Source organism: Procambarus clarkii, chromosome 27, assembly GCF_040958095.1.
Source record: "Procambarus clarkii isolate CNS0578487 chromosome 27, FALCON_Pclarkii_2.0, whole genome shotgun sequence".
Taxonomy (NCBI): domain Eukaryota; kingdom Metazoa; phylum Arthropoda; class Malacostraca; order Decapoda; family Cambaridae; genus Procambarus; species Procambarus clarkii.
The window spans coordinates 2,629,495-2,643,285 of record NC_091176.1 but is presented as its reverse complement, the minus strand read 5'-3'; the positions used below and the strand labels follow the sequence as shown (position 1 = coordinate 2,643,285).

The window sequence follows — 13,791 nt, the reverse complement described above, 5'->3', positions numbered from 1 at the left end:
TCTTGTTTATTCTCTGTCAGGTACACTAGAGCCAATATTTCAGTTTGTGTGAAGCCTGCCAAAGTACAGATAACGCACCTTGTTAATGCTGCAGTGTGCAGAAAGATTCCATACTGCAGACAAAATAACCTTGAGTGTAGATTCTTTCCGTGCAGAGAGGGCAGCCTGCATCAGAATTGCAACTGCTCCTACGTCCCTTAGACTTGCTTTGCTTGCTCCATCTGCTCTCCATGACAGATTGCGCAGTACACTGGCAGTTACCTATGCACAGAAATATAGAGTGCATATATTCAACCATTATTACAATAGACCATAATGGCTAATATACATTGTGCCAATAGAATATTAAACAATACACTCCATTTTCATTCGAGTCAAATATCCAGCTCCACAATTATAGTACCAAATTAGGAACATAAAGCTCTAACAGATAAATTTTATATAATTTTGAATATGGAGGAAATATCTATGAGAGATTTCTATACTGAATGGATACCATCCCCTACAGAAGTACACCCAGAGTTTCAGAAAGGGAGTTGGTACAGAACTGTATAATGGAAGACGGAATCTGCAGCAATGAGAAGGTTCCCCCCTTCCCCAGGTAGTTCCTGGAAAAGACTAGTGGGAGTTAAGGTGGAGCTCCTGTAATCTCCAACATTTGTTGTGCTTGAATTTATGAATCTGCCTTTCCTGGTAAGTAAATATTAGGGATATTTACTCTTCCACATGAGTATTTATTATTTGATTCATATTATATTAGATTTCTTGGCACACTGCTAGCCTTTTGAATGCAAAAGTCATTTAGATTAACAAATCAGGGAAGGGAAGTTAAGGGTGAACATATTTGAATATATTCCCTTCCTTTTCTGTTCCCCCCGAGTGCATTATCCAATTCCTTAACATACCCAGAAAGGGTTTCAGGGGTTCTTCTACTCCCTGAGGCCGGATTCAGGTACCAGTCACTTAACCACAGTGATTTACTTTTTTACCAATTCTTCACTCACTCACATTATTTCCTTTTCTCCTTCTCCTTCTCTCTCTCCTTCTCCCCCTCTCTCTCTCTCCCTCTCCCCCTCTCTCATTCCTCCTCCCCATCTCTCCCTCCCCCTCCCCCTCCCTCTCCCCCTCTCTCCCCCTCCCCCCCCTGCCTCCCTCTCCCTCTCTCTCTCTCAGGATGGCCATGGACAATGGGAAAGAACCAGTTTTAAGAGGTAAATGAGTGAAAGAATCTACAAAATTTAGCCAAACTTTGCATGTATAGGACAGAAATGAGCAAAACTTTAAGTGTGAGGAAGAAATACCAACTTCAGGTGTAGTGGACAGAAAGAGAGCCCACATTCAGGTGTATGGAAGACCTTTGCATAATCCATCCTGCTTAGCGATGAAAAAGTTTCCAAGATTTAGCTTGGTGTAATTAAACATACAAATAACCACAAAAATAAGAGTCACATTTTATACAAACTTTAAAATTAAGTAATTTTAACCAATGTTACAATTATTTCATTGCATTGGTGCAGTATATAGGCATTAGTGCAAAAATATAGACCATAAAGTACTGTAATTAATATTCTAATTACCTGTCTAAGATCTTCACTAGGAGAATGGAGCTGGGATACAAGTGCCCTCATGAAGGACCGGAAGGAGCACAGTAGAGCCTTGTTTGTGCCATCTCCAAATGTTAGGTTGGTTAATGCCATTCCTGCATATCTGAAAATTATCAGCATTAAGTATTAATTTCCTGTATAACTTCTGCCAATATCATCATTATTATCATTACCCCATTTCCAATGTCCACAGGATGGGGAGGCACTAACCTACTAAGGCAAGGAGAGCAGTATAGATAAAAAGGCCACCGATATATGAAAAAATAAGACCTGTTCAATAGTCACAACTGTTGATACTAGTCACATGTGATACTACTTCACATCACAGAAAGCCAACACCAACACACTCCAGCAATTAATCCCAAGGTAAAGTAATAAGGAGAAAGCTCTTATATAGCACCTTTAAACTACAGTATACTGTATAGCACTTGGAAGGGATACAAGGATAAGGATTTAGGATAGGATGGGGGGAAAGGAATGGTGCACAACCAGTTCACGGTCAGAGATTGAACGCTAACCTGCAAGAAGCAAGACCATCACTCTACCATCCAGTCCAACACCCAACTGATGCATGAAATTACATTGCAGCACTCCCCAATGAGTGTCATAAATAAACATTCCAAACATTTACTTTCCATTTACAAATTCCTGCAACCAAGCTATGTACCTTATCACTTCTCATATTGTAATACAGTCGAGTTTGTTCCTATCTCACAACCAGGAATTCCTGGTTCTAATTCAGGGTGGGACAGAAATGGTTGGGCAAGTTTCCTATCATCTAATGTACCTATTCATCTAGCAATAAATAGGTACCTAGGAGTTAGTCAGCTTGTTGTGAGATTGCATCCTAGGATGGGTCGGTAATCTGACCCTGGGGGGGGGGGGACTTTAATATAAGGCTAATATATATATATATATATATATATATATATATATATATATATATATATATATATATATATATATATATATATATATATATATGACTGAAAACTCACAGCCCAGAAGTGACTCGAACCCATACTCCCAGGAGCAACGCAACTGGTATCTACAGGACGCCTTACTCCGCTTGACCATCATGACCGGACATAAGGAACTGATAGCCGAAGCTATTTGAACCACTTCCCCGCGGGCACTCGGATGGTAATCTTGGGCATAGCATTTTATCAAATCACCTCATTCTTTGGGGCACACGTGAGGAACACATATACGAACAAGCCTGAATGGTCCCCAGGACTATATGCAAGTTTTCAGTCGCATATAGTCCCGGGGACCATTCAGGTTTGTTCGTATTTGTGTTCCTCACGTGTGCCCCAAAGAATGAGGTGATTTGATAAAATGCCATGCCCATGATTACCATCCGAATGCCGGCGGGGAAGTGGTTCAAATAGCTTCGGCTATCACTTCCTTATGTCCGGTCGTGATGGTCAAGCGGATTAAGGCGTCCTGTAGATACCAATTGCGTTGCTCCTGGGAGTATGGGTTCGAGTCACTTCTGGGGTGTGAGTTTTCAGTCGCATATAGTCCTGGGGACCATTCAGGCTTGTTCGCATATTTTATATTATATTATATTATATTATATTATATTATATATATATATATATATATATATATATATATATATATATATATATATATATATGTCGTACTTAGTAGCCAGAACGCACTTCTCATCCTACTATGCAAGGCCCGATTTGCCTAATAAGCCAAGTTTTCATGAATTAATGTTTTTTCGACTACCTAACCTAACCTAACTTTTTTGGCTACCTACCCTAACCTAACCTATAAAGATAGGTTAGGTTAGGTTAGGTTAGGTAGGGTTGGTTAGGTTCGGTCATATATCTACGTTAATTTGAACTCCAATAAACATTTTTTTACCTCATACATAATGAAATGGGAAGCTTTATCATTTCATAAGAAAAAAATTAGAGAAAATATATTAATTCAGGAAAACTTGGCTTATTAGGCAAATCGGGCCTTGCATAATAGGCTGAGAAGTGCGTTCTGGCTACTAGGTACGCCATATATATATATATATATATATATATATATATATATATGTCGTACCTAGTAGCCAGAACGCACTTCTCAGCCTACTATGCAAGGCCCGATTTACCTAATAAGCCAAGTTTTCATGAATTAATTGTTTTTCGACTACCTAACCTACCTAACCTAACCTAACCTAACATTTTCGGGTACCTAACCTAACCTAACCTATAAAGATAGGTTAGGTTAGGTTAGGTAGGGTTGGTTAGGTTCGGTCTTATTTCTACGTCAATTTTAACTTCAATAAAAAAAAAATTGACCTCATACATAATGAAATGGGTAGGTTTAACATTTCATAAGCAAAAAAATAGAGAAAAAATATATTAATTCATGAAAACTTGGCTTATTAGGCAAATCGGGCTTTGCAAAGTAGGCTGAGAAGTGCGTTCTGGCTATTAGGTACGACATATATATATATATATATATATATATATATATATATATATATAAATATATATATATATATATATATATATATATATATATATATATATATATATATATATATATATATATATATATATATATATATATATATATATATATACATACATACACACATACATACATATACACATGTTGTACCTAGTAGCCAGAATGCAGTTCTTGGCCTAATATGCAAGGCCCAATTTGCCTAAAAAGCCAAGTTTTCCAGAATTTCAATATTTTTCTCATTTTTTCTTATGAAATGATAAAGCTATTCATTTCATTATGTTTGAGCTAATTTTTTTTAAATTTGAATTAAAACTAACGAAGATATATGACCGAACTTAACCAACTCTACCTAACCTAACCTATCTTAACGTAACCTAAAGTAACGTAACTAAATCAATAATTTATGTTATTATTATATTAAGAATATTTAAAATAAACCAACTGGAAACAATTTATTGAAAATAAAGAAAATCACTCGACCCAATAGGCAAATAGGGCCTTGCATAGTAGGCCGAGAAGTGCGTTCTGGCTACTAGGTACGACATATTATATACACATACATACACACACACACACACACACACACACACACACACACACACACACACAGAAGCAACAGGATATGAGAAAAGACAGAAGAAAGTCAGCTTCAGGGTGATGTACTCGAACATAGATGGGATCACCAGCAAGGCAAGTGAACTACAGGAAAGTACACAAGAAGTGAACCCAGATGTAATCGGACTCAGAGAAACAAAACTCTCAGGTATCATAACTAATGCAGTGTTTCCCCAGAACTACACTGTAATAAGGAAAGAGAGGGAAGGACGGGGAGTAGGTGGAGTGGCCCTACTAATGAGAAAGGAATGGAGCTTCAAGGAGATGGTCATCCCAGGCTGCGAGGGCTTCAGAGACTACATAATAGGCACCATAACATTATGAGAACCAAAAGTAGTAGTAGCAGTGATATATAACCCTCCACCAAATGACAGAAGACCAAGGCAAGAGTATGACAACAACAACATGGCAGTTAACACTATAATTGAGAAGGCAGCCTCTGCTGCCTGTAGAAATAGATCCCATCTGCTCATCATGGAAGACTTCAATCACGGAAAGATAGACTGGGAGAACTAGGAACCGCAAGGAGGAGAGGATACATGGAGAGCCAAACTAATGGAGGTGGCGACAAGAAACTTTCTAAGCCAACATGTCAGGGAACCCACTAGGATGAGAGGAAACGATGAACCAGCGAGACTCTACCTAGTCTTCACTCTGAACGACTCCGACATAAGGGAAATCGGCTATGAGGCCCCAGAAGGAATGAGCAAGCATAGTGTACTGGCGTTTGAGTATCTGGTTGAAGAAGGGTTATTGAACTCGAGGAGGGGTACTGAAAACAAAAAACTGGCATTCCGAAAGGGAAACTGAGGAGTTAAGAAAATTCCTAACAGATATAACATGGGAAACTGAGCTCACGGGAAAGACGGCCCAGATCATGATGGACTTCATCCCGCACAAGTGCAAGGAAGCAGCGAACAAGTTTGTCCCAGTTCAAAAGGAAACCAATGAAATGAAGATGAGAAACCCATGGTTTAATCAGAGATGTAGGCTAGCTAAGCAGCAAAGTAATAGGGCATGGAGAAACTATAGGAATAACAGGACACTTGAGAGCAGAGAAAGATACCAGAGTGCCAGGAATGAATATGTCAGAATGAGAAGAGAGGCAGAAAGACAATACGAAAATGGCATCGCAAGCAAGGCAAAGACTCAACCCAAGTTGCTGCATAGTCACATCAGGAGAAAAAAACAATAAAGGAACAGGTAATGAATATAAGGATAGGGGCAGAAGGATTCACTACAAACGACAAGGAAGTGTGTGAGGAACTGAATAAGAAATTCCAGGAGGTCTTTACCGTAGAGCAAGGAGAGATTCCAGAGATAAGAGAGAGAATAGTTAACCAGGAACCACTAGAAGAGTTTGAGATTACCAGTGGGGAAGTAAAGAAGTGTTTACTAGAGTTGGATGTGACAAAGGCTATAGGCCCAGACGGAATCTCCCCTTGGATACTAAGGGAAGGAGCAGAAGAACTGTGCCTGACGCTCTCCATAGTGTATAACAAATCACTGGAAACAGGGGAACTGCCAGAAATTTGGAAGGCAGCTAATGTAGTTTCAATATACAAGAAAGGGGATAGGCAGGAGGCACTGAACTACAGGCCAGTGTCCCTAACCTGCATACCATGCAAGCTGATGGAGAAGATTGTGCGAAGAAAGCTTGTGGAACATCTGGAGCGAAAGAACTTTGTTACACAGCATCAACATGGGTTCAGGGATGGTAAGTCCTGCCTCACAGGGCTAATTGAATTCTACGACCAGGCAAGAAAGAGAGGGGTGGGCAGACTGCATATTTTTGGATTGTCAAAAAGCCTTTGATACAGTACCACACAAGAGGCTAGTGAGGAAGCTGGAGATGCAGGCTGGAGTGAAAGGGAAGGTACTCCATTGGATACGGGAGTACCTAAGTAACAGAAGACAACGAGTCACTGTGAGGGGTGAGGTCTCGGATTGGCGTGACATCACAAGTGGAGTCTCGCAGGGGTCGGTCCTTGGACCAATACTGTTTCTGATATATGTAAATGATCTCCCAGAGGGTATAGAATCGTTTCTCTCAATGTTTGCTGATGATGCAAAAATTATGAGGAAGATTGAAACAGAGGATGATAGTAGGAGGCTACCGAACGACCTAGACAGACTGAATGAATGGCCCAACAAATGGCTGTTAAAGTTTAACCCGAGTAAATGCAAAGTAATGAACTAGGCAGTGGAAACAGGAGGCCAGACACAAGATACAGAATAGGAGATTAAGTACTTAATGAAACAGAAAAAGAGAAAGACCTAGGAATTGATATCACACCAAAGCTGTCTCCTGAAGCCCACATAAAAAGAATTACGTCTGCGGCATATGCAAGGCTGGCTAACATCAGAACAGCCTTCAGGAACCTGTGTAAGGAATCGTTTAGAATCTTGTACACCACATACAGTACGTAAGACCAATCCTGGAGTATGCAACCCCAGCATGGAGCGTGCACCTTGTCAAGCACAAGACGAAGCTGGAAAAAGTTCAGAGGTATGCCACTAGACTGGTCCCAGAACTAAGAGGCATGAGTTACGAGGAAAGACTGCGGGAAATGAACCTTACAACACTGGAAGACAGAAGAGTGAGGGGAGACATGATCACTACCTACAAAATCCTCAGGGGAATTGACAGGGTACACAAGGATAAACTATTCAACACTGGCGGTATGTGAACAAGGGGACACAGGTGGAAACTGAGTACCCAAATGAGCCACAGGGACATTAGAAAAAACTTTTTCAGTATCAGAGTAGTTAACAGGTGGAATGCATTAGGCAGAGATGTGGTGGAGGCTGACTCCATACACAGTTTTAAAAGTAGATATGACAGAGCCCAGTAGGCTCAGGAATCTGTACACCAGTTGATTGACAGTCGAGAGGCGGGCCCAAAGAGCCAAAGCTCAACCCTCGCAAGCACAATTAGGTGAGTACACACACAGTGATCTATCAGTTGGTATACAAAATTATATGAACATGTTTGCTGATGATGCTAAGATAATAGGAAGGATAAGATACTTAGATGATTGTCATGCCTTTCAAGATGACCTGGACAAAATAAGTATATGGAGCACCGCTTAGCAAATGGAATTTAATGTTAATAAATGCCATGTTATGAAATGTAGAATAGGAGACCATAGATCCCACGCAACCTATATATTATGCGAGAAATCTTTAAAGAATTCTGATAAAGAAAGAGATCTAGGGGTGGTTCTAGATAGAAAACTATCACCTGAGGACCACATAAAGAACGTTGTACGAGGAGCCTATGCCACGCTTTCTAACTTCAGAATTGCTTTTAAATACATGGATGGCGATATACTAAAGAAATTGTTCACTACTTTTGCTAGGCCAAAGCTAGAATATGCAGCGGTTGTGTGGTGCCCATATCTTAAGAAGCACATCAACAAACTGAAAAAGGTGCAAAGACATGCTACTAAGTGGCTCCCAGAACTGAAGGGCAAGAGCTATGAGGAGAGGTTAGAGGCATTAAATATGCCAAAACTAGAAGACAGAATAAAAAGAGGTGATATGATCACTACGTACAAAATAGTAACCGGAATTGATAAAATCGATACGCAAGATTTCCTGAGACCTGGAACTTTAAGAACAAGAGGTCATAGATTTAAACTAGCTAAACACAGATGCCAAAGAAATATAAGAAAATTCACTTTCACAGAGTGGTAGATGGTTGGAACAAGTTAGGTGAGAAGGTGGTGGAGGCCAAAACCGTCAGTAGTTTCAAAGCGTTACATGACAGAGTGCTGGGAAGACGGGACACCATGAGCGTAGCTCTCATCCTGTAACTACACTTAGGTAATTACACTTAGGTAATTACACACACACACACACACACTCTGGCTGCCTGTTCCAAAACACAATGAGTTAATACAGTAATCATAATAATAAATAATAATATTATTATTCTTAATATTAATATTATTATTATTATTATTATTTTTCTTGCAGTTCAATCCCCGCTTCTTCCAACACACATATACACTATATATGCGAGGAGCCTATGCTACACTTCAAACTTCAGAATTGCTTTTACATACTGTACATGGATGAAGGCATACTAAAGAAATTGTTCACGACTTTTGTTAGACCAAAGCTGGAATATGCAGCGGTTGTATGGTGCCCATATCTTAAGAAGCACATCAACAAACTGGAAAAGGTGCAAAGACATGCAACTAAATGGCTCCCAGAACTGAAGGACAAGAGCTACGAGGAGAAGTTAGAGGCAGTAAATATGTCAAAACTAGAAGATGGAAGAAAAAGAGGCAATATTTTCACTACATTCAAAATACTAACGGGAATCGATATAATTGATAGGGAAGAATTCCTGAGACCTGGAACATCAAGAACAAGAGGTCACCAATTTACACTAACTAAACAAATCTGCCGAAGAAATATGAGAAAATTCACTTTCGCAAATAGAGTAGTAGACGGTTGGAACAAGTTAGGTGAGAAGGTGATGGAGGCCAAAACCGTCAGTAATTTCAAAGCGTTATATGACAAAGTGTGCTGGGAAGATGGGATGCCATGAGCATAGCTCTCAGTTTTTAACAAGCAGAGATATGATCACCACTTACAAAATAATGAGATGAATCAACCAAATTGACAAAGAGGAATTCCTGAAACTAGCAACTTCATGAACATGAGGACACAAATTCAAGCTAAGGAAACAAAGGTGCTGAAAAAATATTAGAAAGGTTTCTTTTGCAAACAGTGGTAGACAGTTGAAATAAGCTAAGTGAGAAGATGGTGGAGGCCAAAACCGTCAGTAGTTACAAAGCGTTATACTACAAAGAGTACTGGGAAGACGGGACACCACGAGCGTAGCTCTCATCCTGTAACTACACTTAGGTAATTACTTAGGTAATTACTTAGGTAATTACACACACACACACACATACATGAACTGACAGGGTAGATAAAGATAAACTGTTTAGCACGTGTGGGATGCGAACAAGGGAGGGACAGGTGGAAACTTAATACCCAAATGAGCCGCATGGACGTTAGAAAGAACTTTTTTAGTGTCAGAGTAGTTAACAGATGGAATGCATTAGGCAGTGATGTGGTAGAGGCAGACCCCATACTCAGTTTCAAATTTAGATTTGATAGAACCAAGTAGGCTCAGGAATCTGTGCACCAGTTGATTGACAGTTGAGAGGCGGGACCAAAGAGTCGAAGCTCAACTCTTGCAAGCACAACTAGGTGAGTACACAGTAAATGGAATGCACTAGAAAGCGATGTGGTGGAGGCTGACTCCATACACAGTTTCAAATGTAGATATGATAGAGCTTGAGAAGCTCAGGAATCTGTACACCAGTAGATTGATGGTTGAGAGGCGGGACCAAAGAGCCGAAGCTCAACCCCTGCAAGCACAACTAGGTGAGTACACACACACACAATTTTTGCCATTCATCTTGGCTCTTCTCTCCTCCTCCTCCTCCTACAGTAAACTTAATTTTAATACTCTCTCTTCACCTGTCTATCACCACCCATTCATTTGACCAGACTAAACAATTTTAGTACTGTATATTATTCATTCACAAAAAAAAATCATAACACTGATCACTATATTTTTACACTGCAGTACAGATAAGAAAAATGGCAATGTCCAATAAGACACATGTATTATTAATGCTACTGACCTTCGTAAAGTTATGCAATACTGATCTGAAGTAGTGGAGCCATGACCATCATGATCTCGTCTGATGAGTTCCGCTATAGCATGTAGTCCACCTAGTGTGCACATAGCATGACGATGATCCTCATCAAATGAAAGCTTCATTAAGGCAGCCATGGCGGGACATGGATGCCGGTCCATGTCATCTTCTAAAAGTGGACCACGACCCGCACTTGTTCGTTCCAATCGTTCATAAAGATAGTCCGAGTAATCCCGAATTTGTTCTAGTAATCTTAACACTCTAAATTTAAGAGAGAAAAATTAATAAGAATTAATAATTAATCCATAGGAAATTTTTAAACCCAAAATAAAATATTTACATAGAGTATTATATAGAATTCGATACATCAAATGAATTCATTATAACCAGGAAACCTAGCCATACAAAATAAGTCATCCTCTGCATGAACTTTAAATTTGCTTGCACTGTAAATACAAACCTGGCTTCTCTTCGTCCCCTCTTGTCGTCCGGGTGGGAATGGACAATGTTGTGGAGGGCTTGTGCAGCTCTGAGCCGGGTCTCTCTCGTAGGTGCAATATCTCCGTCACCGCCATGAAGCAGCTTGGATATTAAAAACAAAATATAAATCTGACAATTTTAGAATTTTATTTTAATGATAAAGCTTTTTATTATTAAAATTTTGTTATCAAGCACTGGCTTGAAAACAATGCTAAAAGTCAAATACAGTACAAGTATTTGAGAATTTATTTTATATACAGCATACAGGTTTTATTTCATGAAAGAAATCATAATCTACATCATTTAGTAACAAGCAGTAAATAGAATATAAAGCCAATAATATTCTAAAAAAAAAGTGCTCTATACATAGTTAATATTTCATATCATTATTCATTCCATTAATATCAAGAAAATTATGTATAGCATAACATCAAACATAAGAGGCAATATTTTGTCCCAAGTCACAATAAAACAGCATATATTAATTACAAGGTTGCATGAAATAACAAACTAAAAAGACCCAACTGTGTGTACCTGAATTAGTAAGGGTAGGCAGCCAGACTGCCTCATGGCAACACAAGAGTCGGGGGACGAAGACATAGCCAGAAGTGTGCGGCTCATGTCATCACGGTCACCCGAGGAAAACATGGAAAGGAGACCATACACCATCTCCACCTGCCAGTTATTAGGAAATCAGAACATGCAGAAAAGCAATGCCAGGACAACTGTCAAGCAATAGAGAATTAAAATCACGATATATTACCCAAAACAAATGCACAATGAACCCAACATTCATCTCAAATTTGTAGATTTATTATGCATTTGTAAGGCAAATAATTGCATCCTGCTGCCAAACTGGAATTTTCAACTTTCCCTAACTACTACCAAAGTCCAGAGGAATTACTGACCCACATCAATGTCATATAAATTGTAAATTTGAAAATTCCAGTTTGGCAGCAGGGTGCTGCTTCTGGAAACTCTCCTTTTTAAGACCACTCATAGCCGAGTTGATAGAACTACGACCTCACATGTGTGGGGTCCACAGTTCGAGACCCACACAGTCCAGGTGAATGAAAAGGATTTAATGTTTACTTAATTCTGACCTGGTTTCACTGTAAGGGCATTTTGTAGTGTGCGCTGTTTACAGGTCTTTGAATGCCCCTGATTAATTTGGTCTGTTTCTTGGTTCTCTGAGCAACAGTTCCTGTAGTGCACAGCAGTGACTTATTTCCATTATCTAATACCATCTCAAACAAGGGTCTCTAGTCCATCAGTCAGTGTGTCTAGATGTTTGCTTGTGGACCAAGTTCAGTTAGTCTTTCTTTCACCAGTGAGAGAACCTGGGCCAGACTGGTCCGGGTTCCACACAGGTCAAACCCCAACCTTCGTCTGCCCATGGAAACTTGGCCTGGGCTGCAGTCAGAGGCAGGGAACTAGTGACCTGCTATAGGTTTTTCTAGACCTTATACTGTATTTGCATTTTGGTATTTGTATTATGACAATGCACTTTGGTAACTTTCAAAATTGCATGGCGCAGTATGGAACAATGCTAGACAAAGGTGTCTAGTTATTTGTCTAGTTCAATTTGTTCACCGACTGTTTGTAGCACAGACTGGCCTTGATAACCTACCAGCAGCAAACTTCTGCAGACTTCCTGAAATAGCCTTAAAGTTCTTGATACCCATGATTAGTACTATTCTTTCAACTCCTGTAACTATTCTTCAAATTCAACTTCTGTAAGTTGAATTTGAATTCTCTCCACCACTTACAGCGTCAGGCTATAATGCTGCATCCTACATAATACCTGGCATTCCACCCATTTCACTACCAGTTCAGCAGAGACCAATTCAGTTAAGTTGGTTGGGTTTCCCTTTCACAATGTGATCTGAAAGGGTGTTGCTTGGAGAAGCCTGCTAGCCCACATTTCCTTTACAACCCAGGTGATCCATCTCTATGCTGGCAAATTCAGTTATTTCTTGTCTTCCTTTCCCAACTATGTGGCAAGAACCTTTTGCAAAGATGCTCGTCACTGTGGGGTACATGTCGGCATGTGGCATGTGAGCAGTGTGCAGGGTGACTGTGGCCCGGCCCAGGGAGTGACTATATATAAAACTGGTACCCAGATATACGAGTTACCATTGATAACAAGAAAACAAAAACATCTGAGATGATGGTATGAACAGATAATGAGCAGACCAATCAGCAGTAGTAAACACTGAAGGTACTGTATTAGCATGGATGAAGTAAAGCATGGTGGCCCTTTACTCCACTCAAGAATTTCTCCTAATACACTTACACTGCACAGCCACCTGGTTTTCTCAGCTTCCACTGTGCCCTTTGAATGAGTACTATTTTCCCAAACTCTCTCTCTTTGTTCCACTTACATTTTATAACACACACACACACACACACACACACACACACACACACACACACACACACACACACACACACACACTTTTTTATGCACACAGTCCCTGCAATGTTAGGTTCTGGACAAGGACAACACCTCTCCTTAACAGCCTGGTTGACCTGCCCTATCAACCAGAGGGCCTAGTCAGAGACCGGGCTGCAAGGACATTAATCCTTGGAACCACAACAAGGTAAGGTTCCCTGTTGCTCCTTATTCCCAAGGTGCCAAAGAGAGAAAAACACAGAAGCTTTATGTACAGCTGTAGACAATACATAGCCATGCTCATAACTTTTCAGGGCAGAACAGGATTATAACATATTCTGGTATCTTTACCTCATTTTTCATCTAATATTAAGTTTTGACTAATTAAAAAAACTAATTTTATCTTTGTTCTTTTAAAAAACCTCTATTGTTTATTATATTGATATCATTATACTGTATTACATTGTTCATCTCTATTGTATTGCTTCAAGAATAATGTTACTCTTTCTCCCATCATAAAAAAATGGTT

At 39.6% G+C, this 13,791-nt stretch overlaps 1 protein-coding gene across 1 annotated transcript in view; it reads right to left on the bottom strand.

Annotated features, from left to right (window-relative positions):
* LOC123762695 (adenomatous polyposis coli protein) overlaps window positions 1–13,791 on the bottom strand; it is a 169,929-nt gene that overhangs the window by 57,621 nt on the left and 98,517 nt on the right. The window contains 5 exon segments of the mRNA XM_069332251.1: window positions 79–261; window positions 1,578–1,707; window positions 10,373–10,648; window positions 10,848–10,969; window positions 11,402–11,542. Of these exon segments, the coding sequence (XP_069188352.1) occupies window positions 79–261; window positions 1,578–1,707; window positions 10,373–10,648; window positions 10,848–10,969; window positions 11,402–11,542 (852 nt within the window).